At 54.7% G+C, this 27,562-nt stretch overlaps 3 protein-coding genes across 5 annotated transcripts; all 3 read left to right on the forward strand.

The window, feature by feature from the left end:
* On the forward strand, positions 3,752 to 27,562 carry MIA (melanoma inhibitory activity). 2 transcript variants are annotated; one of them, XM_021094410.1, is made up of 14 exons: positions 3,754 to 4,575; positions 4,660 to 4,793; positions 5,271 to 5,381; positions 5,863 to 6,856; positions 8,300 to 8,779; positions 9,600 to 9,662; positions 9,742 to 9,896; positions 11,838 to 11,933; positions 12,024 to 12,154; positions 16,746 to 18,580; positions 19,585 to 25,822; positions 26,269 to 26,405; positions 26,610 to 26,677; positions 26,918 to 27,562. In XM_021094410.1, the coding sequence occupies exons 1-4, from the start codon at positions 4,452 to 4,454 to the stop codon at positions 5,884 to 5,886; spliced, it is 393 nt and encodes a 130-aa protein (XP_020950069.1). In that variant the 5' UTR covers positions 3,754 to 4,451; the 3' UTR covers positions 5,887 to 6,856; positions 8,300 to 8,779; positions 9,600 to 9,662; positions 9,742 to 9,896; positions 11,838 to 11,933; positions 12,024 to 12,154; positions 16,746 to 18,580; positions 19,585 to 25,822; positions 26,269 to 26,405; positions 26,610 to 26,677; positions 26,918 to 27,562. The 2 variants fall into 2 exon arrangements, with proteins under 2 accessions (XP_013844045.1, XP_020950069.1); XM_013988591.2 differs by lacking the exons at positions 5,863 to 6,856; positions 8,300 to 8,779; positions 9,600 to 9,662; ... (6 more) ...; positions 26,610 to 26,677; positions 26,918 to 27,562 and having other exon boundaries at positions 3,752 to 4,575; positions 5,271 to 5,524.
* Positions 6,600 to 27,562, forward strand: RAB4B (RAB4B, member RAS oncogene family). Of its 2 annotated transcripts, none has more exons than XM_003481855.4 (12): positions 6,600 to 6,856; positions 8,300 to 8,380; positions 8,665 to 8,779; positions 9,600 to 9,662; positions 9,742 to 9,896; positions 11,838 to 11,933; positions 12,024 to 12,154; positions 16,746 to 18,580; positions 19,585 to 25,822; positions 26,269 to 26,405; positions 26,610 to 26,677; positions 26,918 to 27,562. In XM_003481855.4, exons 1-7 carry the CDS (start codon positions 6,841 to 6,843, stop codon positions 12,137 to 12,139), a joined length of 642 nt encoding a protein of 213 aa, XP_003481903.1. In that variant the 5' UTR covers positions 6,600 to 6,840; the 3' UTR covers positions 12,140 to 12,154; positions 16,746 to 18,580; positions 19,585 to 25,822; positions 26,269 to 26,405; positions 26,610 to 26,677; positions 26,918 to 27,562. The 2 variants fall into 2 exon arrangements, with proteins under 2 accessions (XP_003481903.1, XP_020950067.1); XM_021094408.1 differs by having other exon boundaries at positions 6,673 to 6,856; positions 17,710 to 18,580.
* On the forward strand, positions 19,786 to 27,562 carry EGLN2 (egl-9 family hypoxia inducible factor 2). The gene is given in 6 exon segments (XM_013988588.2): positions 19,786 to 20,565; positions 20,568 to 20,647; positions 25,703 to 25,822; positions 26,269 to 26,405; positions 26,610 to 26,677; positions 26,918 to 27,562. Coding segments are annotated over 6 exon segments (1,206 nt in total). The 5' UTR covers positions 19,786 to 19,820; the 3' UTR covers positions 26,974 to 27,562.

Here is a 27,562-nt window from a genome sequence, read left to right on the forward strand (position 1 = left end):
GAGTGAATGGTACCCACACAGCATTGTACCCAGAGTCTGTTCCCAGACATTGCACCTGGAGCTGTTAGGCTGGAATTAAAGTGTTGTTTGTTTGTTTGTTTTTCCTTGAGGTTTGTTTTTTTCACAACCATTTGTTTTTCTTTTCTTGTCTCTTGTGTTTCCCTTCCCTGCACATCAGAATATTCCGGGTGCTGGGGCCGCTCAGCCTGTTGGGGATTGCATCACCTTTTTCCACACAAAAATGCGTTCTGTCTTACAAAGTCCTACACAAACCACTCCAGGTACTTCAGGAAGTAAGGGCAGGGAACTGGGTGTTCCTGACATTGTTGGAAGGGTAGGAGGAATGGCAGTCCGGATTGGAGACCCTTGAGTTCAAGTCTGTAGTCCTTGATTGAGCTGCAGTCTGTAGAGTTCAGGAAGATGCCACTGCTGATGGCGGGCATGCCCACGCTGGCTTCATCATGCATGAGAAGCCGCTGACCAGACGCTGGTACAGAGGAGTGTGGCTGAACCAAACACCCCTCTGGTCCCCCAGCTGCTGGGCAGGCCAGGAAAGGTGGTTTCTGGCTGCAAAGGCATGTACCCTGCTGAAGCTCTATGGTGGTGGAGCACTTAAATATCACAGTGCTGGCTGTGATTCGAGGTCAGATTCTGGTGGTTGTTGGGGGTTTTTTTTGGTTTTTAGGGCTGCACTTGAAGTGTATCGAGGTTCCCAGACTAGGGGTCCAGTCGGAGCTACAGCTGCAGGCCTACGCCACAGCCACAGCAATGCCAGGTCCGAGATGCGTCTGCACCTTACATCTCAGCTCGTGGCAATGCTGGATCCTTAACTCACGGTCAAGGCCAGGAATCAAACCCACAACCTCATGGTTCCTAGTCGGATTCATTTCGCTGCATCACAATGGGAACTCCACAAGTTCAGATTCTTGAAATAAAGACTTGGACAGAGCTTTAGGGATACAATACTAAACATAGCATAGTACTAACAAAATCTAAAGGGTGGCATAACTAACTATACCTTTGTAGGCAAGTATAAGGACAAAGCCCTGTGCTTGGAGGAAGAGCTCAGGACTGAACAGAGAGGTCCTTGGTTGCTGACACAATCTCCCCTTGACTTCAGGCTTGAGCCAAACCATGGAATATCTATACAAAACCCACTGACTTCAGAACAAACAGTAACAGGACAGATGGGTGAATGTGGGGGCCAGTCTGAAGTGAGTGAGGTTAGCTGGAAGCTGTTGCTGCTCAAGGCCAGGATCCATAGATGAGACGGGTCTAGGGACAGAAGGGTTAGTACATTCCCCCATAACCACTTGTTTCTAAGTAAGTTCCCAAGATGCTTTTCCCAGGCAGGGTGAAGCTATGTGGTTTTTTGTTTGGCCGCGCCCCAGACATGCAGAGATTCCCAGGCCAGGGATCAAATCTGAGCCGTGGCAGTGACAGTGCTGGATCCTTAGCCACTAGGCCACCAGGGAACACCCCAACTGAAACTGGATGAGAAGATGGAGTTCTTGGGGTTCCCATTGTGGTGCAGAGGAAACGAATCTGACTAGAAACCATGAGGTTGCAGGTTCGATTCCTGGCCTTGCTCAGTAGGTTAAGGATCTGGCGTTGCTGAGGCTGTGGCATAGGCCGGCAGCTACAGCTCCAATTCGACGCCTAGCCTGGGAACCTCCATATGCCGTGGGTATGGCCGTAAAAAAAAAAAAGGTGGAGTTCTCTTGTGGTGAAGTGGGATAAGGACCCTGCAATTGGCACTGCAGCAGCTTGGGTTGCTGCTGTGGTTCGGGTTGGATCCCTGTTTTGTTTGCTTGCTTTTTAGGGCCACACCAGAAGCATTTGGAGGTTCCCAGGCTAGGGGTTCAATCTGAGCTGCAGCTGCTGACCCAGACCACAGCCACAGCAATGCCAGATCCCAGCTGCATCTGCAACCTACACTGAAGCTCACGGGGGACACTGGGTCCCCACCCCTCTGAGCAAGGCCAGGGATTGAACCCAAACTCTCATGGATACTAATCAGATTCATTTCCACTGCACCACAGAGGGAACTCCTTGGGTTGGATCCTTGGCCTTGGAGTGTCTGCATGCCGTGGGTGCAGCCAAAAAAAAAGGAGGTGGATAGAACAGGGAACTTTAACAGTCTGTCACACACCTGGAAGTTTCTAAATGGATGAAAAATACACATAGCTTGAAACCCTTTGTCACACTATGTAGATGGGAAAATGAGAAGTAGAAAATCACAAAACTGGAAGACAGACACATTTTGTTTTCTCTGGGTGTCTCCCCCGCCCCCGGGCAAGGCCCAGCCCCAGCCTGCTCGCGCTCTGCTCCCTCCATTAAAGAGGGACAGCAGCGTTTGAAGCGCTGAAGACTGGTGGCACCAGATGCACGCCTTCTTGTAGGATCTGAAAGGTTGCACGTGGAAGGCCATTTCCGTCTTCACAAAAGGCCCAGTGCTATTGCAGATGACATGTGGGAACACTGGCAGCCGTGGGTTCTAGGGTCCCAGGACCCTGGTTTCTGCTCTCCACCTGGGGCTCCCTGACTGTCGCAGTTGATGGCCCCATGCTGAGCTTCATTTTCTTCCTGTGCCAGGAGGACTCTGTGTTACCACTGTGGCATTTCTGTGCTCGCCCCTCCTGCCCGCAGTCTCCACCACCACCCCCTCCAGGCCCTTCGCAAGCACCCAGGACATTCAGCCAGTAACTTGCTGAGTACTGTTCTTGGCATAGGATATGCGGTGGGGGGAGAAATAGACAAACTCTTGTTGGTTCTCACATAAGCAGAACTGACATGGTGGGGCAGTGGAGCTGGGGAGCAGTCGTTGGGGTGATCAAGGGAAGAGCCCCTCTGAGGGGGTGACATTTGAGCATCCTGACACCATTTCAGTACTCTCGTGGTGCACCGTGCTGGGTGTTGTGTAGGAGCTGCCTCAGGCCCAGTCATTGCCCCTGATGAATCCCCCTTGAGGGTGTGTGTGCGTGCTCTAACCTCCAAAGGAAAGCTGGACTTGCCAGCCAGAGGTAGGAGAACTGAGGAAAGAGGTGGGTATTCAGGTATGTGGATCTCTGCTAGGAGCAGAGTTCTGATCTGCTTTCTTATTCTGACCTTGGGCAGCTGATGGCTCCAACTCGGTAGTGATGGGTGTGGGCCTAGAGCCAGATCTAGCCCCTCTTCCCAACTGTAACCTTGGGAAAGTTCCTTAAGGGTTTGTGTTTCCATTTCTATAGAAAATGGGGTCATGAGGAGTTCCCTTCGTGGTTCAGTGGTTAAGGATCCTGACTAGGGTTCATGAGGGTGTGGGTTTGATCCCTGACCTCGTTCAGTGGGTTAAGGATCTGGCATTTTCGTGAGCTGTGGTGTAGGTCACAGACACAGCTTGGATCTCGTGTTGCTGTGGCTGTTGTGTAGGTCGGCAGCTGCACATCCGATTCAGCCCCTAGCCTGGGAACTTCCATATGCTGCAGGTGCAGCCCTAAAAAAGAAAAAAAAAAAAAAATTCTACATGGGGTCACGATAGCCCCTCTCAAAGGTGATGCAGGAGTTCCTGTTGTGGCTCAGCGGATTAAGAACCTGACTAGCATCCATGAGGACTTGGGCTCGATCCCTGGCCTTGCTCAGTGGTTTAGGGATCTGGTCTTGCCACCGTGAGCTGTGGTAGAGGTCACAGAGGCTGCTCGGATCCCGCATTGCTGTGGCTGTGGTGTAGGCCGGCAGCTGTAGCTCAGATTGGACCCCTAGTCTGGGAATCTCCATATGCTGCAGGCGCAGCCCTTAAAAAAACGAAAAATGCAAAAAAAAAAAAAAAAAAGCATGGTGAAATGCCCTATAAATAACTGCTAGTTTTTATTGTTTCTATTTTACAAAGGTGAGGTTCTCGGAGGAGGAGAAATGGCTTAGCCCAGGTCGCCGGGTCAGGAAGCGGCTTAGGAAGATAGTGATCATGGTAGGGCATCGCCTAAGCCCCAGGCCCAGCATAGAATATTCACTCTGGAGAGTTGGGCTATTCCTGGCAGTCAAAGGGCTGCCTTGTTTTGCCCCTCAGCACAGGAAATTCCAAGGTGGTTTTTCCATACTGGCTCCACTGTTTCCGGACAGCAGAGGGGCCGAGGTTCCCCAGCCAACTCTTAAAAAAAAAGAAAAAAGATGGAATTGAACGTCTTAGTCTGCCTGTGTGGACCTCTCTTTTGAGGGGGGGTGGCTGTCACTTAGATTGGGCTGCCCTGGGCCTATCTGGCCGTTTCCCTGTGCTGGCAACCCTCGCCCTGTCCTTGAAATGGTCCTGGCGGGGTAGCAGCCTCTAGGTGGGCTGGGTGAAATTTGGGACTGGTTTAAGGCGGGGACAAGCCCGAGAACACAGGTTTCCTTGTGCCTCTCTCTGGAGAGGGAGGGAGGGCAAGAGGAAACCTCCGACCCCGCTCTCCCTTGGTCACTCTCCCTCGGAGGCCACGATGGCTCGGTTCTCGGTGTTTCTTGCCGTCATCTTGCTGTCCACCTTCCCGAGGCCTAGTGTTGGGGGTCGCCCCATGCCCAGGCTGGCAGACCGGAAGCTGTGTGCCGATGAGGAATGCAGCCGTAAGACTTAAGGGTTGGGGGTATTGGGGGCTGGGGTTGCCAGCCCGTAGAGGGTGCTGTCCTTCCTTTCTGATCCTTCCCTAGACCCCATCTCCATGGCTGTGGCTGTTCAGGACTACGTGGCCCCCGACTGCCGTTTCCTGACCATACACAGGGGTCAAGTCGTGTATGTCTTCTCCAAGCTGAAGGGCCGAGGGCGGCTCTTCTGGGGAGGCAGCGTGAGTCTTGGGAGACCAGGCGGGAAGGGCACGTGGCCGGGGTGGGAGTGCACCCTAAGTTTCCACCTAAAGGGAAAATTTGAGGAAGTGCACTGAAACAGACTTTTTTTGGGGGGGGGCTATTGTGATCTAGTATAATTTTACTTTCTTTAGCAGTTATTAGGGCCCTTACTGTAGTGTCAAACTGTTTTATTAGACACTAAAGCTACATCAAAGAATGACCCTTTTGTTTTAATGGAAAGAGACAAGCCATCAAAAATACCAGAAAATGTGTGCTGCTCTGAGAAGTAATATAAAGTGACTGGCTGACTAATTCACATGGGGTGGTCAGGAAGGACCTTCAAGCAGGTGACTTTAACTAAAATTGGAATGACAAGGATGGAACCAGCCAAGTAGAGATCAGAGAGAAGAGCGTGCAGAGGTCTTCAGCAGGAATGAATCTTCCCAGGCACTTGGCTTTTCCCTCCTCTTCCCCAGGTTCAGGGAGATTACTATGGAGACTTTGCTGCACGCCTAGGCTATTTCCCCAGTAGCGTTGTACGTGAAAACCAGACCCTGAAACCTGGCAAAATCGTTGTGAAGACAGATGTGAGTGTCCTGGAGGCTAACAGGGATCTGGACCCTTGGGTTGTGATGATGGGCAAAAGTGCAGCCTATCTATGAGCTGGGACAATTCCCTGCCTTTCCTTCCTTCCTTCCTCCCTCCCTCCCTCCCTCCCTCACTCCTTCCCTCCTTCCCTCTTTGCTTCCTTCCTTCCGAAGTTCCCTGGCCAGGGATCAAGCCCCCGCCAAAGCAGCCACCCAAGCTGCTGCAGTGACAACAACAGATCCTTAACCCACTGTGCCACAAATGAACTCCTCCCTGCCTTTTCTAATCTGTTAAATGGTGAGTGATGTCTAAGTCCTAGTCCAGTTAAGAGGTGCAAAGATTAGAGGGCCCTAGGCTAATTTGCATAGCACTTGGGTGGACAAACCTGGCGTCTACAGCTGCAACATTTGCTAAAACCATTAGATCCTTTGTGGTGTGACTGCTGTTTTCCCCCCACTGTTTCCCTTTTTTGTTTTTCAGAAATGGGATTTCTACTGCCAATAAGCTCAGTCTACTGCTGTCTCTGCAGTTGTTTCTCGCCGGCTTTATGCAAATACATCAGCCAAATGCCAACTATTGGGTCTCTGTGGTCTTTGTGGTAGGGACCTAGAAAGGAAATGTTTCTCCAGGTTTCTGAATCTAGCCAGTCAACCCACGGAATGTAGTAATGTCAGTGGTTGCTAGGCAGAGTTTCACGGACTAAAAGCTCTTAGCTCCAAGCTGGGTACCAGAGGTAGGCTCCTCAGCTTAGATATCACAGGCAAATAAGACGGAATAACCTAAACAGACAAATTAGGGAATTGTAGTGTCCTCTCTTGACCAGTAAGAGAACTAGTGAACTATTGGGAATGAGCCAATCGGGCAATGAGGAAGTAATCGCGGGGCATATGTTTTTTTGGAAGATTGTTGGTCAAAGGAGGTAGGAGTAAGAACCATCCCAGTTTTCATCCTTCTGCCTTTGAGATCAGTACTCCCAAGCTCGAGATCGGCACCTCTTCCAGGCTCTGTCAATCTTAACCCTGCCCCTTTCTTTGCATCCGTATCCCCGCCCCCAAGTCAGCTTCTACCCAATCTGGAATCTCAGGTCTGCTCCTGGTCTCCTGACCGAAGCCATTTCTCTGCTCCACGGAGCAACTCTGCACCACCCCTTCCCACTGACGCCGCCAATCGCTCGCCCTGGTCCCGCCCCTTTACGTCCCGCCTCTCTCGCCCCGCCATTCTGCGCCTTTTGTCCCGCCCCTTGCCCGCCGAATCCGCCAATCCCTGTCTTCGGGAAGCGTGGCCTGGTATCCCGCAGCCTTAGCGGGTCGCGCCGGAGGGGGGTGGAGGCGGAAGCGACGGCGCCGGCCCCGGGAGTAGGAAGGAGCCGGGGCTGCAGACCGAGTGGAGCGGCTGCCAACCGAGGACCAGGAGCGGCCGCGTCGCCATTTTGCGGCCCTAAGCGGCCGCGACCGAGTCATGGCTGAGACCTACGGTGAGGGTGGTGGGCGGAAGCGGGAGTCTGGGGTCTGGGCCCAGGGAGATGCGGCCTGTGGGTATGGGGCGGGGCTTTGTATTACCAGGGGGCGGGGTCTGGTTGTATGGGGCAGGGCCTAGTGGATGCTGGGAGGGGTTTAGTGAATCTGAGGCTGAGCTTAATAGGTTTGGGCGGAGCCTGAGCGTCTGGTGTGTGGGCGAAATAGACGTGGGGCGGGTTTGGGGAACCCAGTCGCGATAGATCGTGGAGGTCTTGAGGAAATGGGTGGGCCTTAATGTGTCGGGGCGGGGCCTGAGTGAATGGGGCGGGGCTGACTGAATAACAAGAATCAAGCTTGAAGGCCTGGAAGGACTGTGAAAGGATGTTCTGCGAGGTGTCTGGAATGTGGTTGGGGGTGAGCTGTCCTTGAGCTAGGGGGTGGGGCTAGTGGCAAGGGGTGGGACTTGAGAATAGGGGCCTTGGGCAGAGAACGGGAAGGAGATCCTGAGCGTTGGAAAATCCAGAAGGATGGGTAGGACGTGGGAGAACAGAATATGGTAGAGAGAACTCTGGTGTGGGAGTCAGAGGGAGCTGCATTCATTCAACAGAGAAAAGCAGAAGGAACAAGTCCTTGAGGTAAGAACCAGCTCGTCTCTTCAGGGAGTAGACTGAAGGCCAGTGGCAAGAGTGGAGTGAATGAATAAGAAAGTGATAGGAGATGAAATCATGGGGTGCAGCGAGGGGAGGCTGAGTCTGATAAAGTGGTTTTCAAGAGGCTTTAGCAGGAGTTCCCGCTGTGGCTCAGAGTGTTAAGATCCCGACTAATATCCATGAGGATGCTGGTTTGATCCCTGGCCTCACTCAGTAAGTTAAGGACCTGGTGTTGCCACAAGCTGTGGTGTAGGTTGCAGATGCAGCTCAAATCCCAGGTGGCTGTGGCTGTGGCTGTGGCTGTGGCCAGCAGCTGCAGCTCTGATTAGACCGCTAGCCTGGGGACTTCCATATGCTGCAGGTGTGTCCCTAAAAAGACAAAAAAGAAAAAAAAAAAAGGCTTAACAGTGTAATAGCTGAGATTTTGGACTCTGGAGCCAGTTGGCCCGGGTTCGAATCCTAGCTCTACCTTGCCAGCTCTACCTAGCAGTGGGATCTTGGGCAAGTCAGTAACCTTTCTGGCTTTAGATTCCTCATCTGGTTACAGGGGTGATTATTAGTACAACTTCCTCATAGAGTTTTGCCGAGGATTAAGTTGAGGTCTTGATGTAAGTAAAGACTTGTAGAAGGGTTCCTGGTATGCGGGAAGCACTGTGTAAGAATTATCTCTTACTGCTTTGTTACCCATTGTTCTATATCTGCCTGTGTCTGTTGCTCTCCCTGTAATTGTGATGCTCTCTTGGTTTCCATTTTTTCATGTCTATCTTTCTCTCCACATGGGTTTCCTTGAATTTGGCTCCATCCACTCAGACTTCCTCTTCAAATTCCTGGTGATTGGCAGTGCGGGTACTGGCAAGTCATGTCTCCTTCATCAGTTCATTGAGAATAAGTGTGAGTTCCTGGGGGTGGTCCTGGAACACTAAACTGCGGGCATGGGCACGGTGTGGGCAAAGTAGGCAGCTGTTGGGGTGGGTAGGTGGCAGGACTGGCCATAGGTGCAATGCCAGTGCTGGCTACCTGGTCCTCACCTTGGTGTATGTGCTTTGCTAGGCCCTCCTTGAGCCTCAGTCACCCCAGCAATGAGAGAGGATGGGTTCATAGGGGCTGGGGAGGTCTTGGAGGGCAGGGAATCCTCTGAGCCCCTGCACTGTCTCTTTTCTCCCTCCCACTCCCAGTCAAACAGGACTCCAACCACACAATCGGCGTGGAGTTTGGATCTCGGGTGGTCAACGTGGGTGGGAAGACTGTGAAGCTACAGATTTGGGACACAGCCGGCCAGGAGCGGTTTCGGTAGGTGGGCTGGGCTCCTTGGGAGAGATGGGAGGGGAGGGGAGGGAGAGAGGCGTGCAGAGCATGTGATAAGAGCAAGGACACACAGAGAGGGCAGGCAAGGTAGAGGGAGGGAGAAAGAGATGGTGAGGAGCAGGTACATGGGGTCAGAGAAAGAAGGGGTCTGGGAGAGAGGAAGGCAGAGACACAGAGAAAGATTGAGAAAGCAGCATAATGAATGAAGGGTGAGAGCGCTCGGGAGGGACACCTGACCCTGCGGAGACTATGAGGGGTAGACCCCTGCGGCTGGAGGAACGAACCTATCCCAGGGAACAAGGCCTGGAGAGAAGGAGGTGCTTGGGGTGGGGCGAGGGCTCGAGGTTGACAGGATGCCTAGAACAGAAAGGGAGACTTGAGAGAGAGCTACAGACACTCAGAAAGGGAGAGAGAGGCGTTCCCACTGTGGTGCAGCCTAAATTAGTCCGAGGATCCACGAGGATGTGGGTTCCATCCCTGGCCTTACTCAGTGGGTTAAGGATCTGGTGTTGCCGTAGCTGGAGGTTAGGTTGCGACTTCGGCTTGGATGTGATCCCTGACCAGGGGTCTCCCTATGCCGCGGGGTGGCCAAAAAACAGAAAAGAGAGGCTCAGCCAGAGGCGGGCAGCTAAGTGAGGGAAATGCCCAGCGGGAGAAGGTGGGGTGAGACCAGACCCCGGCCAGGCTTAGGGGATGGGTCAGCAGGGACGAGGGGCCGCCGAACCACCAGTCTCTCTCCGCAGAGGGGGGCAGTCTTGGGGCAGACCCCAGCCTCGGGGGTGACTGGGTCCCCCTGGCCCCACAGGTCGGTGACGCGGAGTTATTACCGAGGGGCGGCCGGAGCCCTGCTGGTGTACGACATCACCAGGTGGGTGCCTGGCGGGCGGGGTGGGGCCTGGGCTGCCCCCATCCCGAGCCCGCCTCCCTCCTCGCTCGCTTCTCCACAGCCGGGAGACTTACAACTCGCTGGCTGCCTGGCTGACGGACGCCCGCACGCTGGCCAGTCCCAACATCGTGGTCATTCTCTGTGGCAACAAGAAGGACCTGGACCCGGAGCGAGAGGTCACGTTCCTAGAGGCCTCCCGCTTTGCCCAGGAGAACGGTGAGGGCCGTGCGGGGGGCCAGCGGAGGAGGGGGTCAGCTGAGGACCGGGGGCAGGTCCAGGGCCCCGCAGGCTCCTGGCTTCCGAGGCTCTGCCTAGCAGGAGAACGTGGAGATTTGATTAGAGGTCTGGGTTCAAATCTGAGGGTTGCCACGTGCGAGCTGTATGACCATGCTGGTCCTCAGTTTCCCCATTTGGAAAGCGGCAATCAGAATGTTGCCTCATCGTGCCTGATGGTTAAGGGAGGTGGTCCCTAGGGAGCCCTCAAGTTGTGCCCGGATGGATGGGTACTTGATTAATGTTGGCTGGTAAGAAGGTTTTGACCAACGTTCCTGTCGTGGCTCAGCGGTTAACAAATCTGACTAGCATCTAGCAGGATGCAGGTTCCATCCCTGGCCTTGCTCAGTGGGTAAAGGATCTAGTGCTGCTGTGCGCTGTGGGGTAGGTTGCAGATTCGGCTTGGATCCTGCATTGCTGTGGCTGTGGTGTAGGCTGGTGGCTACAGCTCTGATTCGACCCCTAGGCTGGGAACCTCCATATGCCTTGGGTGCGGCCCTAAAAAGCAAAGAAAGAGAGAAGGTTGTGACCATTGTGGGGTATGGGTATAAGGTGGAGATTGCAAACTCCAGTGGCCCTAGGGGACCGGCACATTTTGTGAATAAGACTGTTAGCCACATTGAAAGTATGCAGGCATGCTGTCATCATAGAACAAATGTTGGCAAGGAGGTGGAGCAAAGGGAACCCTCGTACACTGTTGGTGGGAAGGTAAATTTGGTGTAGCCACTGTGGGCAACAGTTTGGCGGTTTCTCAAAAAACTGAAAATAGAATTACGTATGATCCAGCAATTCCATTCCTGGGTATATATCCAGAAAAAAACAAAAGCACTCATTTGAAAACATACATGCACCCTGGTGTTCATAGCATTTATTTGCAATAGCCAAGCTTTAGGAGTAAGTGAAGTGTCCATCAACAGATAAATGGATAAAGAATGAGTAATATACATATATATACAGTCACACACCCACACAATGGAATACTACTCAGCCACATAAAAGAATGGAATTTTGCCGTTTGCGACAACATGGATGGACTTGGAGCGTATTATTCTAAGTGAAACAGGTCAGACAGAGAAAGACATACTATTTGGTATCACTTATATATGGGATCTAAACAATAAGACAAACTAGTGAATACTAAAAAAAAAAAAAAAAAAAAAGGTCTGCAAGAATTAACTCATGGGTGTTGGCCAAAGCCTGCTGGCTTAGGGTCTGTCCGTGTTCCTCCAATTTGCAATGTGCAGCTTTAGAGGGTTCGCCATTAGAAAGATGTAGGTCTAGGAGTTGCCTGGTGACTCAGCATGTTAAGGGTTCAGCGTTGTCATTGCTGTGGTGCAGGTTTGATCCCTGGCCTGGAAACTTTCGCGTGCCAAAGGCACAGCCAAAAAAAAAGGACGTAGGTTTGAATCCTGGCTCTCAACTTACTGTGAAGCCTTGTCATGTGGCTGATGACTGGACTGTGGGGGGCCTGCTAGATAGTGACAGAGACACAGGGATGAGGACAGCCCTGGGCCCAGCTCTCCTGGGCTCACAGTCCAGTGTGGGGAGGTGGGGGAGACAGAACATTTCCAGATAGTGACAGCCCAGAGAGGTAAGGGCCAGGAAGGGGGAAGCACAGGGAGCCGAGGGAGCCCAGAGCAGGCACCTGACCCATCCTGAGAGGTCAGGAGGACTGCCTGGAGGAGGAGATGTGAGCTGAGTTCTGAAGGGAGAGCTTACCTGGGAAGGGAGGCACTGGAACAGCCTGTCAGGAGGCCCAGGGTGAGGGCTAAGGTGGAACGTTTGAGGAACAGAATGAGAGGCAGCAGGTCAGAGGTGGAGTGGAAGGGGACAGGGACTGACTGAAGCCCTGATCTTCCAAGTGTCTGCCCCCCAACCCCCCAGAGCTGATGTTCCTGGAAACTAGTGCTCTCACGGGTGAGAACGTGGAGGAGGCGTTCCTGAAGTGTGCCCGCACCATTCTGAACAAGATCGACTCAGGTGAGGCCCCCCCCATTGACTGGAGTGGGAGCAGAGGGCAGGGCTCGGAGGTCTCCAAGGGATCAGGCCTGACCTCGCCCCTCTCCCCAGGTGAGCTTGACCCCGAGCGGATGGGCTCTGGCATCCAGTACGGTGACGCCTCCCTTCGCCAGCTGCGGCAGCCTCGGAGTGCCCAGGCTGTGGCCCCTCAGCCCTGTGGCTGCTGAGTCCTGTGGAGCCAGGTGCGATGCTGGGGACTTGGGGACTGCAGGGGTGGTCTCCTGGCAAAGAGGGGCATGAAGCAGAGGCAGAGACACAAAGAGAGATGACAGGAGACACAGTGAGGATGAAAGATGCAAGAACACTTGAGTTAAAGGAGCCATCTTCCCAGCCGCAGGATCCACCCGTCCCTTCAGTCCCACTGCCACTCTCCACCCTGGATCTCTGACCCTCCCGTCATAATTCACCCAATGTTTGTTGCACCAGGCCCTGTTCATGGCACTGGGGATACAGCAGTGGGTAAAACAGACAAAAATCCCTGCCTTTGTGAAGGAGATGGGCAGCAAACAAGATACATAAGTAAGCTGGACAGTGGGGGGAGAGTGGAGTGTTAACAGGATGGTGAGGGGAAGACCTGCAGGAGGGGAGGGAGGGGGTCATGTGGGGACCGAGGGAAAGAAGAGTTCCCCTCGTGGCGCAGTGGTTAACGAATCCAGCTAGGAACGACGAGGTTGCAGGTTCAGTCCCTGGCCTTGCTCAGTGGATCGAGGATCCGGTGTTGCCATGAGCTGTGGTATAGGTCGCAGACACGGCTCGAATCTGGTGTTGCCGTGGCTCTGGTGTAGGCTGGCAGCTACCGCTCCAATTAGACCCCTAGCCTGGAAACCTCCATATGCCTTGGTTGCGGGCCTAGATAAGACAAAAAAAAAAAAAAAAAAAAAAAAAAAGAAGAGTGTTCTAAGCAGCGAGAACAGCCAGTGCAAAGGCCCTGAGGTAGGGTTGTGCCTGCCTGGGTGGGGGAGTCCAAGGAGGCCAGCATGGCTGGAGTGAGTGAGTGTGTGTGTGGTGTGTGTGTGTTGGGGGGTTGGTGAGCAGGAAATGAGGTTGGGGTGGGGGAAGCAGATGAGTTAGGGCCTTGTGGGCCACGGCGAGGATGCTGGCTTATACCCTGGGTGACATGGGAACCACAGGGGAACTCTGAGCAGAGAAGGCCTTCTGGCCGCACAGAGGAGAGACCGTGAGGGGCATGAGTAGCTGCCAGGAGACCAGTGGGGAGGCTGCTGCAAAGTCAAGGTGAGAGACAGTCAAGGTGGGGCAGAGGAGGGGTTGAGAAGTGGACAGGTGTGTATCCTTCCTGACCTCTGTCTCCAGGCAGTCTGAGGTGTGTCCCCCTCGATGTGGTCGTTAGGTCTTTCTAAAGCACACATCTGTTCCTGCCCCTCCCCTGTTGAAACCCACCGTGGCTCCCAGGGTCGTGGGACGTGGCTCAAGTGCCTCAGCCTTGATCCTGAGTTTGACCCTCTGCAGGGTGCCAGCCTCATCGGCCTCAACTCACACATCTCCCCACCTCTCAGGCCACTGAGGCCGGACTGAAGTTCTTTCTGTTTCTCTGGGTCTTTGCTCATGCTCGTCCCTCTGCCAGGAACACCGCTCTTTCCTCTGTTTCCTGGTAACTTCCTCCCCCTCCTCTAGGAAGCCTTGCTTGTTCCCCGATGCTTAGTCCAAACTCCTTGTTAGGCTTGACAGATCCTTACGTCCCCACCTCTCTGACGGGGCGTGGTGTGCGTGTCTTGGTAATTCTCATCTCTGTGCTTCAGGCCCACCTTCCCTACCCCGCCCCGCTCCCAGCCCTGGGCTTCTCCAGGATGGCCCCGGAGCAAAGCTGTTAGACTTTGGATGTATGTACTTTGAAAGCAGAGCCAACATAACTTCCTGATGAACGGAGATGGAATTTGAGAGAAAGCAGCCAAGAGTGAGCTCTTTGGGCGGAGCTTTCTTCCTTCCAGACCTTTGCATCTGCTATGCTTCCAAATCCCGTTCATGGAGTTCCCATTGTGGCTCCTCAGGTGAAGAACCCGACGTAGTATCCATGAGGATGCAGGTTCGATCCCTGGACTCGCTTAGTGGTTTAAGGATCCGGTGTTGCCACAAGCGGTGTGGGTCTCAGATGTGGTTTGGATCCAGTGTTCCCATGGTTATGGCGTAGGCCGGCACTGTAGCTCCGATTCAACCCCTAGCTCGGGAACTTCTGTATGCCACAGGTACCACCACCATAAGAAGAAAAGAAAAGAAAAAAAAAAAGTGCAACTCCCATCCATCACTAAGTCTCTGCTACAGTGATTCTTCCTGCAGGGAACATTTATTGGCTTCCTAAATGGAGTCGCTCCCTCTAGATGGGCCATCTCACAACTGCCCCTCCTTTTGAAAGCATCCAGCTCTGTACCCAGTTGCTGTGGCTGTGGTGTGATTGCTATTATTTGTATGATGTTTGTCTGCCCCATCTGAGGTCATGGACTCCAGAGCTGGGCTGCCTGCCTTTGTACTCCAACTCTGTCACTTCATCGCTGTGTGACTCCAGGCAAAGTAGTTAACCTCTCTGGGGCTTGGTTTCCTCGTCTGTAAATGGTGCTGATCATAGGACCTACCTTGTGGCTGTTGAGAAGCTTAATGAAGCTAATTCATGTAAAGTGCCTAGAACAGGGCCTGACAGTCAGTAAACTAAGACTTGATAAACGAGAGCTGTTTATTATTTTTCTTTCTTTTTTTTTTTTTTTTGGCTTTTTGCCATTTCTTGGGCTGCTCCTGCGGCATATGGAGGTTCCCAGGGTAGGGGTCGAGTCGGAGCTATTGCTGCCGGCCTACGCCAGAGCCACAGCAACGTAGGATCCAAGCTGCGTCTGCGACCTACACCCCAGCTCACGGCAACACTGGATCCTTAACCCACTAAGCAAGGCCAGGGATGGAACCCGCAACCTCACGGTTCCTAGTCGGATTCGTTAACCACTGAGCCACAACGGGAACTCCCCTATTATTTTTCTTCTTATCCATTTAAAAACCTATGGGCTAGGTAAATGGATGGGTATGTACTCTTCACCCCAGGGCTTAGGTTTGAGTCTGTTTCAGGGTCTGCCCCTCAGTAAATCAAACATAAGAAGACAGTGCATTTTCAAACTTGGTTGACTGCGATCTGCAGGAGGAGACGCACTTACACATGTTGATCTAACACAGTCACACACGCATAAAACTAAAACACGTCTTCCTCATACTAATATGCTTTTTCTTGAAATTGAGGTGAAATTCATATAAGATAAATTTAGCCATTTTAAAGTGTAAAACTTCAGTGGCATTTAGTATGCTCACAAGGTTATGCAACCACTCCCTCTGTCTAGTTTCAAAACATTTTCATCACCCTAAAAGGAAACCCCACATCCATTTAGCATTCACTCTCCTTTCCCCCAGCTTCTGGCCCTTCCTCATCTGCTCTTTATCTCTATGGACCGACATTCTTTTTTTTTTTTTATTTTAAATAATTTTTATTTTTTCCATTGTAGTTGGTTTCCAGTGTTCTGTCAATTTCTACTGTACAGCATAGTGACCCAATCACACACACACACATATATATTCTTTTTCTCACATTATCCTCCAACATGTTCCATCATAAGTGACTAGAGTTCCTTGTGCTGTGCAGCAGGATCTTATTGCTTATCTGCCGGAGCAACATTCTTATTACATATGAAGTACTCTGATATTTTCAATGAAAAATTGCTCAAAAGGAGTTCCTATTGTGGCTCAGTGGTAACAGACCCAACTAGTATCCATGAGGATGAGGGTTCGATCCCTGTCGTGGCTTAGTGGGTTAAGGATCTGGCACTGCCCTGAGCTGTGGTACAGGTTGCAGATGCGGCTGGGATCTGGAGTTGCTGTGGCTGTGGTGTAGCCCAGCAGCTGCAGCTCCAATTCAATGCCTAGCCTGGGAACTTCCATATGCTGCGGGTGTGGCCCTAGAAAGAAAAAAACCAAAAATTGCTCAGGGTCCACCAGACTCATTTTCCAACCCACTAACTCAGTTTTGCACACTGGATCACCTGGAGAACTTTAAAACTACTGATGCCTGAGGAATTCCCACTGTGGCTCAGCCGTTAAGGACCTGACTAGTATCCATGAGGATGCTGGTTCAATCCCTGGCCTTGCTCAGTGGGTTAAGGATCCAGCATTGCCACGAGCTGCAGCGTAGGTCGCAGATGCGGCTCAGATCTGGTGTTGCTGTGGCTGCAGTTCCGATTCGACCCCTAGCCTGGGAACTTCCATATGCCACAGGTGTGGCCCTAAAAAGATAAACAAACAAACAAACAAATAAAAGCTACTGATGCCTGAGGCTTACCCCAGAGATTCTGAAGTGACTGGGGGATTTCTGGAAGCTCCCAGGTAATGCTATCTGCAGATCAGCACAAAGCAAGGACGGCTAACCAAATGTGTCCCCTCAGTTTGGAAAACACAGGGATGAGGCCTAGAGCCGGGGCAATCCAGGAACACAGAAGGACACAGGTACAAAGGTAGGGACACAACAGTTAGACACTGAGATGCCCCCTCTACAGGAGACAGCTCCCTGAGGCAAATCAACAGGAAGCTCCTTGTGCCCTCAGACATAGAGCCCCAAATGACTAGCAGACGAGTAACAGAAATAGTCAGACAATGTGGAAACTTTGGGAGAAAGAGGAGAGTATGGGCAGATGGGCACAGACGCGAAGGCAGGAAGATACCCAGAGATGAGACAGAGACACCAGCTGGACAGACTCAGGGTCCCTCCAGTTCACTGGCACACTTTTCTTTCAGCTCACCTGTTCTCCAGGACCAGCGCTGTCCTTCCGGCTGGGGCCCAGACCAGGCCCTGGGAGGCCGAGCCCCTTACCTGCCCTGGCCCCGGAGAAGCTGCCCTGCCACCTGCCCCCTTCCCTGGCCTGGTGGGGCCTGGCTGAGGGGCAGGACTGAGCCACGAGGGGGAGGGGGAATCCATACCTGCTGCTGCTTCCTCTGTCTTGGCTGCCCCTGTCCCCCCAAACCACCCCTAACCATACTCGAAGCCTTCCCAAAGCCTGAGACCAGGGCCATTTGGCCTCAGCTTCCCTGGCCCTTGCCATTGCGAGTACGTGTTATTTATTACCTGGAGGCCTGTCCCGTCCCCACCCCCAACCCCCATAAAGCATTGTTTACACCTGTATCATGGCCTCTATCATTTTGGGGTGGTGGGGAGGAAGGGGAGGCAGAAGAGGTCCCTGATGGTGTCTGGGGACCATGTCTTGGTGTTAGACATGGTGGGGGATGGAGTCCACCATGACTCCATGGCACTCGGGTGTCTGTCATGGAGGGAGTTTGCCCAGATGTGTGACACTGACGCCCCTCTGTGATGGGTGCGATGGGTTCTGTAGGAATGTATGCTGCTTGCGTGTGTGACATTGTTGCTTGTGAATACTCTGTGTCCTTGGTGATTGTGTCCACCAGGCTGGTGTTGGTTGGGACCCGGAGGTCAGCGAATGAGAACTCAGGCCTGTGGGTGGGCCCTGGGTCTGGGCTGGGTGTGATGGCTCTGCATGTCTGATGCCTGAAAGTCTGAGGCAGTCTATTTGGTGTGACTGTTGGTGTGCCCCTGAGGTCTTTGTGTGTTTTGGTGTGAATTTGGCTCCTTTGATACACCTGTGTGTGGCCATGAGCCCTTTGCGTTCCTGGAGACTGTGTGCGCTTTGGGATAACCCTGCCCCCTGTTGATATTTGAGCTCAGTGTGTTACCTTTTATGTCCAGGTGAACTGCTGACACCCGCACGTGCTCTGCCAGGGACAGGTGCAGCCTGCTGAGGACACTCCCAACTGCTCTCCCATCCCCAGGTTGGCCTTAACCACCCTCACTGGAGGCCTGGTCGTCCAGAACGTTCAAAAGACTCGAGGCTGTCATGCAAATGTCTTCTCTGAGCAGCTTTCCTAGACTGTTTGATTCTGACTCCACTCAGTTGTCCCGATGGGGCAGGGCAGAGGGGTCAGGATACACTTGCATATCCCTTCTAGTCTTCTCTCCCTTTTCTCAAGGACGTCTGCTCTTTTCTTCGCCGTTATAAAAAGTCCTTAGGTAAATTACTGTCGTGCAAATTGACATACATTTCCCAACTAATTGCGTAGACATTTCTCCATATCTCATTCCTATTCTTGGGCCGTGAGAAGGCGGAGCTGTCCATGTAAATAATGTCAATCATTTACATGCCGCTCCCGGACCTCCGCTACTCAGCGCTCGCGGCTCTGAGGGGGTGGGCCTGTTTATGTAAATAGTCTCATTTACATACCCCTCCCACTCGCTTGGCCGACCCCAACGGTTCTAGCCCTGCCTAACAGCGTTCTTCTTCTCGCGCAAAAGGGGCGGAGCGGAGAGTGCAAATAAGCCCTGCGTCGGAGATGGACCCGTTTCCCCTTTCTCGAGGGAGGCGGGTGTTCTAAACTTCCTCGCCCCGCCCTGCGAGGCTCGCGCCTGCGCAAGCCCCGTCTCCTCCGCTCAGACGCGGTCACGTGCTCACCGGGCGAGGCGGGGGCGGAGCGTCGCGGGTGGTGGGGGCGGGGTATGGCGCGCTGTGCGGCGCAGGGCGGCTGGCACAAACGGCGGCGCCGGGGCCGGAGGAAAAAGCTGGGTGAGGAGAACGCGGGGAGGGAAACGAGCGGGGCAGGGAAGGCGTTCGAGCCGGGGTGCGTCGCGAGCCGGACGCGGTGTGGGGGCGCACGCCGGGCACGCCGTGGCGGAGCATGGCGACCCTGGGGTGGGGAGGGTGGGGGTGGGGCGTGGGGGGAGGGAACGCGCGCCGGGTACGTTGAACGCCGGCTGTTCGGGGGAGTAGGGGGGAGCGCGCGGCGGGCGGAGGGCGAGGGGGAGGGGAGAGGTGGGGGCACGGGGTCCAGGCGGTCCCTGGGCCTTGCCTCCGTCGCCTGCTGCGCCCCACGGGGGCCCCAGCGCCCACACCGAAGGGACTTGGGAGGGGGGCGCTTTTTTCCCATCGTCCTGTCGCTGTGTGTGTGTGTGAGAACCCTCCTCCACCCTGCCCTCTGTCGCTGTGGACCCTGCTCCCACGACTCCCTTCCGTCTGGGTGTGTGTCAGCCCCCAGCGGGCTTCCTCCGGTTCGGCTCAGGTCGACCCCTCCTGCCCGTTCTGTCCGGCTGTCTCAGGCTCACCCTCCTAGCTTCTCCGGTGTGTTTTTTTTGTCTCTGCGCCGTCCAGATGCCCCTGTCTGGGATCCCCTCATTCCCTCTGTGTCTTCCAGGTAGACCCCCCCCCCAATTCCTCTCTGTCTGTTTTTAACTCGACTGCTTCCCACTCTCCATCCTTTTCTACTTCGCGTCCCTTCCTCCTTTTCTGTGTGTGGGTCTGTGTCCTTCTGGGGATGCTTTCTCCCACCACTCCCAGCGCTGTCCTCTGTCTTTGGGTCATCTACTGGTCACTCCTCCAGCTGCCCCTCATTACTCCTTGTCTCTTGGTGATTCCCTCCTAGTTCCCAGTCTTTCCCCATGTGGCCTCCGGTTTTGGGGGTCTTCCTAGCTTAGCCTGTCTTCTCCTCTACTGCCCCTGCCATTCCTCACCACTTCCCCCAGCCCGCTTGCCTGTAGCTCTTCTCACATTCCTTTTTCTTTTTCTCTCTCCAGCCATCGTGACAGTTCTCTTCCCAAGCCCCTAGGGACATCAGAGGATTTGGGGACCAGCGAGCACCCCCAGGGCACGAGAAAAGTTTCTGTCACCTGCCCTGCCTCATCCTGCCCCACGCCAGGCCCAGCTGCCCTGGCCCCCGGCTGCATCAAGTGGAGGAGGAGGAGGTGGAGGAGGGTGGCACCATGGGCCTGGGCCGTGCCCTCCATGCCCGGGGGATGAAGACACTGCTGCCATGGACAGCCCGTGCCAGCCGCAGCCCCTGAGTCAGGCTCTCCCTCAGTTGCCTGGTTCCGTGTCAGAACCGTTGGAGCCTAACCGGGCCAGGATGGGGGTGGAGAGTTACCTGCCCTGTCCCCTGCTGTCCTCCTACCACTGTCCAGGAGCGCCTGGTGAGGCCTCGGCGGGAAGTGGGACCCCCAGAGCCACAGCTACTTCCACCACAGCCAGCCCCCTGCGGGAGGGCTTCGGTGGGCAGGATGGCGGCGAGCTGCGGCCGCTGCAGAGTGAGGGTGCTGCGGCACTGGTCACCAAGGGGTGCCAGCGGCTGGCAGCCCAGGGCGCCCGGCCTGAGGCCCCCAAACGGAAATGGGCAGAGGGTGGTGGGGATGCCCCCGCACCCAGCAAACGGCCCTGGGCCAGGCAGGAGAACCAGGAGGCTGAGGCCGAGGGGGAGGGCTGCAGCAGTGGCAGTGGTGAGCCCAGTGCTGGGCTGAGGGAGGAGGTGCTGCCCGCTGCACCGGAGCGCCTGGCCCTGGACTATATTGTGCCCTGCATGCGGTACTATGGCATCTGCGTCAAGGACAGTTTCCTGGGGGCGGCACTAGGTGGCCGTGTGCTGGCCGAGGTGGAGGCCCTGAAGCGGGGCGGGCGCCTGCGTGACGGGCAGCTAGTGAGCCAGCGGGCTATCCCGCCACGCAGCATCCGTGGGGACCAGATTGCCTGGGTGGAAGGCCATGAGCCCGGCTGCCGAAGCATTGGTGCCTTATGGCCCACGTGGATGCTGTAATCCGCCACTGTGCTGGGAGGCTGGGCAGCTACGTCATCAACGGGCGCACCAAGGTGAGGCTTGGTGGGGGGGCGGGGAGGGGGGCGGCCACCCTGCACTTGTTGGAGGTCTGGTGCTCTGAGCACCAGTCGTCTTGGAGACAGGCTTGTGGAGTCACACGGGGGTTTAGGCAGCTCTAGTGTGGGGGCTGTCTGAGTTCACTTTGGACCCTCGCTTCCTGTGGGCCTTAGTTTGTGCGCCTGTAAACCATGGGTTTGACCTGTAGTCATAGCGGTTCTTGACCTTGCCAGGTATCCTCTTGAAGAATCTGAGGAGAGGTGCTGACATTCAGAGCCCCACACCTGTGCTTGGGCCATGGTGGGATTCAAGCCCCCTGCTCTCTGTTCATCGCTCCTAGACCAAGAATGGTCAGTGTAGACAGGCCCAGGTTTCTGCCTCTGTTTGTCTGCATGTGTCTGTCTGTCTCTGTCTTTAGTTTTCCTTGTTCTCTTATTTTTTTATCCGTTCCTGTCTGTCTAATCTGTCCTGTCCACTGTCTATCTCTGGTCGGTCCATTTTGGCTCCTGGGTAGGAGAACCAGTAGGGGAAGTGGGGGAGGGTGGCAGTGGTGAGGCCCATGCCAGGCTGAGGGAGGAGGCACTGCCCCCTGTACCTGGGGCTGGGCTGCATTGTGCACTGTATGCCGGACACTATGCATTTGCATTAGGGGCGACTTCCTTGGGCTCGGGGGCGGCTGTGTCCCCATCTTTCCCATCCCTCCTCGACCTAGTCCCTGTCCTCCATTCTCTCCGTTTTGCTGTCTGTCCATCACTTCATCTATGTCTGGCTCTGGTCTGTCTTCTTGATCCTCTGCCTTTGTGTCTCTTGGCCCTTTTTTCCTGTTTAAGAGTAGTAGTTAATCTTTTTTTGGAACCTGGGCCTTTTTGAGAATCTGCCAAAGCCACAGACCCTGTCTTAAGAAAAATGCTTATTTGATTGGAGTGTATGGGCGGTGATCTGGGCTTCCGGCTGCCCGTTCAGGAACCTGGAGTCAGGAGCCCTGCACATGACAGTGGTCCACAGAGCCTTTTTGGTTTGCTGACAAATTAATTCTCTCCGTGGAGGGGGTGTGAGGACCCTGGCCTTGAGTCCAAGCTTTGGTGGTGTATGGAGAAGGCCCTGTAGGGAGTGCCCACTGCACAACACCAGTGATGCCTGGCTGATGGCACAAACGGTGTTCTGCCCTGCAGGCATGAGGCTGTGTTCCTGATGTCCCCTCTCTCCTTCCTCAGATCCCATCTCTGTTTCTGCCTCTGTGTGTTTCCCTCCCAGCTCAGGGACCAGGGCTCCCCCCGGGGCCCGAGGCCAGTATCCTCCCCACCCCAGCTGGAACTTGTCCTGTTTCCCCTCTCTGTCCTGTTACATGATAGCTGGAGAGCCAGAGGCAGCCCCTCCCAGGGCAGGAGAGATGGGTGGGAATCTCCCTGTGCCAGGGTATGCAGCACCTTCTCCCCAGGGGCGCTTACCATTGCTGGGGAGAGGTTGTGGGGAGACCGCAAGAGCTGAGTGGCCAGGGGCAGGATACTTCTCTGAGCCTCATTTTGCTCATCTATAGGATTAGAAAACCAGATTGTCCCCAGGTAGTCCGTCTGTGGCCCTTATAGGAGGGGAGAGGAGAGGGTGCTGATGTCTTTGCATTGGTGCCTTGGATGTGACTGGGAACGGGGCCCCGAGGAGGTGGAGGCGGTGGGGGTTGAGACTTTTTTAGCCCTGGGAGGTAAGAACAAGCCCGGCTGGACTGAGAAAGGGAGGGGAGGAGCCAACCCAATCACTGAAGTTCCTCTCTGACCCACCCCTGCCCCAATGAGACAGCAACTTCAGGCTTCCCCACCTTCAAAGGGCAACATCTGCGCTCCCTCCCCAGGCTCTGGAGTTAAGGCAGTGTGGGGTGCTGAGCTGGGTGGCCGTAGTCGGGGCTCAGATAACCAGTGTGACTGGTCAGTGACAACCTGCCTCTCGGGCCTTTCCTGAGTTGAGCTCCAGTGTTCTGCCTTCTTTTCTTCTCCCTAGTTCCTCTGCTCAGTTGACTTGTGGGTGGGAGGGAATTGAACTCCCACTGGCACCAAGGACTGCCATAGGGGACCCAGGAGGCCCCTTTTAAGAGCAGTTGGAGGCGGAGCCTGCTGTTGTTGGCTCAGTAGTCCTGGGGTTCTGACTTGGAGGTGTGTGTGTCGTGCATGTGCTTCGTGGGGCTTTTGGCACCTTGATCCCAGCTGCCCCTTCCCTGAGATGGGAGGGTAAGGACCAGGGCAGGAGGTAGATGTTTCTCTGGGGCTGGCCCCCACCCCCCCTTGCCACAGGTAAGTGTTTGTGGGGGGGAGAATGGGGCCTTAAAGGGCCTGTTTCTGAACCTAGCCTACCTCTGCGTGCACGCACCCCCTCCCATCCATGACCCAGAAGAGCGCTTCCAGTCAGCAGCTACCTTCCTGGTACTAGAGAGACAGGCCTGGCCCTAGGGGTTAGTACCAGGTAAACAAGTACCTGTGCTAATTTTACATTGAGAGGGATGAAACGGAGAACCAGCCCAGGTGCCATCAGCTAGAGTACTGAAGGTAGCCTTGTTCTGACACCCGAATAACAAAGAGGGACCTGTGGAAGTGTGTTCCAGGCAGGCGCAGAGGCCTTGGGGATGAGCTTGACCTGGTCAGGAAGTCAGGAGGCCTTGGAGTCCTGGCCAGGAATTTGTATCTTCCTGGGGTGCAGTGAGGAACTTGAGGGGATCTGAGCAGTGGTGGAGTGGTGAGCTGGAGTCTTTGGCTGCTGTGTGGGGATGGGTTGTGGGGGAAGAAATTGCAGTACTGGACCCCTTTGCCCACCCCATCCTGGAGCAAACCCAGCACAATCTCTGCTTGGAGTGTAACTGGGGAGGGCTTGCCCATCCCTCATCAGTGACTCACTGATTCCCGCCACAGCTGTGTTCTTTTCTCCCATTGAAGTGGTTGCTCAGAGCGCTGACCCATCTGCAGGGAGTGAGCAGCGCAGAGGTGGTGTCTTTGGAATCCGGGACCTGTGGGGGCCAACGTCTTGCCCTGGTGCTGAAAGAGAGGTGTGGCTCCTCCTGGTTGGCCAGACCATATAGCAGCCTCCTGGCCTCTCGCCCAAGGCAGGTGCTGTGGTGGACCAGCTGCCACGTGTTTAGTACAGAGCAGTGGAGCATCCATGCTGGGCTGAGCCCCAGGGAGTAGTAAGTTGGGAGGAGGCTGAGGGCTTGAGTCCACCTGGCCTGCCATGGAATGCCTGGCAATCCTCGTGTGTTGGCAGCAGATGCACCAAGCACCGGGAGTGTTTACCTCAGGTGTAGCTGAGCACTCGAGGGGGGCAGGAGCCAGCAGAGTCTGGCCTGGCATTGGTGTGGGTCGAGGGGTTGATGCGCTTTGCCTTGTCCAGCCCTCCCAGTGGCTGTGGGCAGAGGGTAGGACAGGGACCTTTCTCAACATCATTTCACCCTGTGCTTTGACTTTCTGTCATGTGTCAGGCACCATGTTGGGTCCTTTCCCAGTCATTTATGTCTTATTCAGCCACCTGCGAAGTAGTTGTTAATTCCATTTCTCGGATGAAGAAGCTGAGGCAGAGAAGTCATGTCACCTCCCCAGTATCAGCTCATTTGGCAGCACAGACTTGAAGCCAGGAGTTAGGTCGCAGGAGCGCCTGGGCCCTTTCCCTCACACCACATCCACCATTTTGTCAGCTTCCTGATGAGAAACAGGTCCAGAGTGGCTAGGCGTGGGCCTGTGCACACACAGTGCTGGCTGGGGCCAAGAGAGGGGGGGTGATAGCCCCGTGACTAGAGCTGTACACACATAAGCCAGCATCTGAAAGGAATCCTCACTGTTCGATCTGGGGGTCAGGAACCTCCAGAGTTCTTGGGTTCATGCTACTGCTGTAAATAGAAGGTGTTTATTAGTCCCATTTTGCAGATGAGGCAGTTGAGGCCCATTCGGGTGTTGAGAAGGCAGCTAGGCAGGTTATCCTTGAAGTTGGGATTAGATCTGAGGTTCTAGTCACATTCTGGGTTTGCTACCTGTTCGCATGTGCTGGAGACAGATGATTTATTTAGCAGGTATTTGTAGCTAGGGACAGTGGTTCTCAGCATTGCTGCACACTAGAATTACTTGGGAGGAGTTCCCATTGTGGCTCAGCAGTAACAAAACCCAGCTAGTATCCATGAGGACGCGGGTTCAATCCTTGGCCTTCTCAATGGGTTAAAGATCCTGTGTTAGGTTGTAGACACAGCTTGGATCCCATGTGGCCGGGTTGTAGCGGGCAACTACAGCTCTGATTCATCCCCTAGCCTGGGAACTGCCATACCCGTGGCCCTAAAAAGCAAAAAAAAATTACGTGGGGAACCTTAAAAGTTCTAGGCTGTACCTAAGAGCAAGTACATCAGAATCTCTGGGGTAGGCGTGGGCATCATTGTCCCGGGAGATTCCAACTCTGCAGCTCAGGGAGAGATCTGGTGTGGGGCTGTGAGGGCACAGCTTTGCACACCAGAAAATACTTAAATTGGTTTTATTCCTCTGAGGTATCTAAGATGGGGTTGGACTATATTTAAGAAAGAAAACCTTCAGGGAGTTCCCATTGCGGCACAGCAGAAACGAATCTCACTGGTATCCTTGAGGATATGGGTTCAATCCCTGGCCTCTGGGTTGGGGGTCTAGTGTTTCTGTGAGTGGTGGTGTAGGTCGCAGACACAGCTTGGATCCTGAGCGTAGACTGCCAGCTACAGCTCTGATTCGACCCCTTGCCTGGGAACTTTCGTATGTTGCCACAGGTGCGGCCCAAAAAAGGAAAAGAAACCAAATCTTCCGTTACTCATTGAGCCGCATCTCATTGCCAGGTTCTGGGCATGTGTGTGGGGAGTAGGCTTTTTGAGGCCTAGGAGCTGGGGTTTCTGGTGCATGGGGCTTGGCTGAAAAAGAAGTCTGGGTGCTGAAACCCTGGGAGCTGCCCAGGACACTTGTGTCAGAGAGATGAGGGACAGGGAGGGGTGCAAAAGAGGAGGTAATCGCTGCTTCCCCCAAAGTCCCTGCCTACCAGCCTCAGTAAACCCACCTCCATGTCTCTGCCAGGCCATGGTGGCATGTTACCCAGGCAACGGGCTGGGGTACGTGAGACACGTTGACAATCCCCACGGCGATGGGCGCTGCATCACCTGTATCTATTACCTGAATCAGAACTGGGACGTCAAGGTAGGGGGTCGCTGTTGGGGTGGCCTGCATCCATTTCATTTTTCACTCCCAGCTCAGCTTCTAGCATTGTCTTATTTATTTTTTCAACCCGCGGGGGGGGCGCTGTAATCTGCCCAGTAGCTCTTCCTGGGAAGTGGACCTCCTCTCCAGCTGACTGTGTGGTAGCCGTTCTCCCCTCTTTGGGAAATGGGGCTGTCTGCCCAGCCCCCAGCCTAATGAAAGCTTCTCCCACCCCATATCCTGTAGTCTTCAGTAGCTTCCTGCCCATCTCCATGGTGACGCGGACTCTGGGCTGTCATTTTAAGAGCCTGAGTGGTGGGAGGGAGGGAGTGGCGTGTGCAGCTACTCTGCCCCCTGGTGGGCTCCTGGAGGCCGGCAGTGCAGGGGGACAGGGCGGCTCTAGGCAGGACTAACGGGCCTCCTGCCTCGTTCTCGAATGCTCTCAGGTGCATGGCGGCCTGCTGCAGATATTCCCAGAGGGCCGGCCTGTGGTAGCCAACATCGAGCCACTCTTTGACCGGCTGCTCATTTTCTGGTCTGATCGGCGGAACCCCCATGAGGTGAAACCAGCCTATGCCACCAGGTAAGGTCCATACTTCTGAGGATGTGCCCAGGCGCTCGCCCTTGTGCCAACAAAGGCTTGTCAGATCCCTGGAGTGACTAGGAAGTGATGAAGTGCTGTGAGAGCGCCTGCATGGGAGCAGCCGGGCTCAGAAGGGTGGATATGGTGGCTGGAATTGAAGAAAAGTGATCCCTAACCACCCCTTGGGGCTGCTCTGGTCCCCAGGTATGCCATCACTGTCTGGTATTTTGACGCCAAGGAGAGAGCAGCAGCCAAAGACAAGTATCAGCTAGGTACTTGCTTCCCAAATGGTGTCCCCTCCCTCAAGTCCTCCCTAGCCCTCAAGCCGCCCCACTGGGGTCACTGAATCCTGCCACTCATTCCTCCCTCTTTGCCTACCTTCTCTAGGTAGTTCACTCTCTTGTTACCCCCAGCATGAGCCCCATTTCTTCCTGGTGCTCTCCCCATTTTCCCAGGGTTCTTTGACCTTCTTGTCCCTTCCCTGATGACTCAATCACCTGTCTCACCCCCAGCAGCAGGACAGAAAGGTGTCCAAGTACCTGTATCGCAGCCAACTACGCCCACCTAGTGGCCAGCCCCAGAGCTGCATGGACAGCCGGCTTGCCCTGACTTCAGAGAGCCCTGGGCCCTGGTGCTGCCAGGCCAGCAGCCCACCAGTCTCAGTGCCTGCTCCTTCCCCGCCACCGCCTCTGCTTCTGACTTTGCCTCTGTCCTGCCTGGTGTGGAGGGCTCCGTCCAACGCTGAGGACCAAGGAGGAGGAGAGACCTCTCCTGCCCTGGGATGGGGACTGGGGTTGTGACCCGGGCAGAGGCCAGTGCTGGGGGCTGCCGTTACTGGAGCTGGGCCCCTGTGTCCTGCCCTGTTTGGTCATTCCCCCTCTCAGGTTTGGAGAGCTGGAAGGAGGCACTGCCACCTCCCACCAGGATGCAGGATTTGAGGTTGGGGTGAGTCATGGCCTCTTGCTGGCAAAGGTTTATGGGGGGAGTATCCCCAAGCCCCCTACTCCTCCAGCCTGGAATGTGAAGTGACTCCCCAACCCCTTTGGCCATGGCACCTTTTGGACTAGGCTGCCACTGCTTGGGCAGGATGAAAGGTGCTGGGAGGAGCATGGGCGTGAAAGTTGTCAGCCAAGAAATAAAAGTTTACCTCAGCTGCA

Source organism: Sus scrofa, chromosome 6 (genome assembly GCF_000003025.6).
Source record: "Sus scrofa isolate TJ Tabasco breed Duroc chromosome 6, Sscrofa11.1, whole genome shotgun sequence".
Classification (NCBI taxonomy): domain Eukaryota; kingdom Metazoa; phylum Chordata; class Mammalia; order Artiodactyla; family Suidae; genus Sus; species Sus scrofa.

Coding starts and splice junctions, on each gene's coding strand:
- MIA (XM_013988591.2), top strand. CDS start 4,452: ATGGCTCGGTTCTCGGTGTTTCTTGCCGTCATCTTGCTGTCCACCTTC. Junction 4,576..4,659: donor TGCCGATGAGGAATGCAGCC/GTAAGACTTAAG, acceptor ATCCTTCCCTAG/ACCCCATCTCCATGGCTGTG. Junction 4,794..5,270: donor GGCTCTTCTGGGGAGGCAGC/GTGAGTCTTGGG, acceptor CCTCTTCCCCAG/GTTCAGGGAGATTACTATGG.
- RAB4B (XM_003481855.4), top strand. Junction 8,381..8,664: donor TCAGTTCATTGAGAATAAGT/GTGAGTTCCTGG, acceptor TCCCACTCCCAG/TCAAACAGGACTCCAACCAC. Junction 9,663..9,741: donor CTGGTGTACGACATCACCAG/GTGGGTGCCTGG, acceptor GCTTCTCCACAG/CCGGGAGACTTACAACTCGC.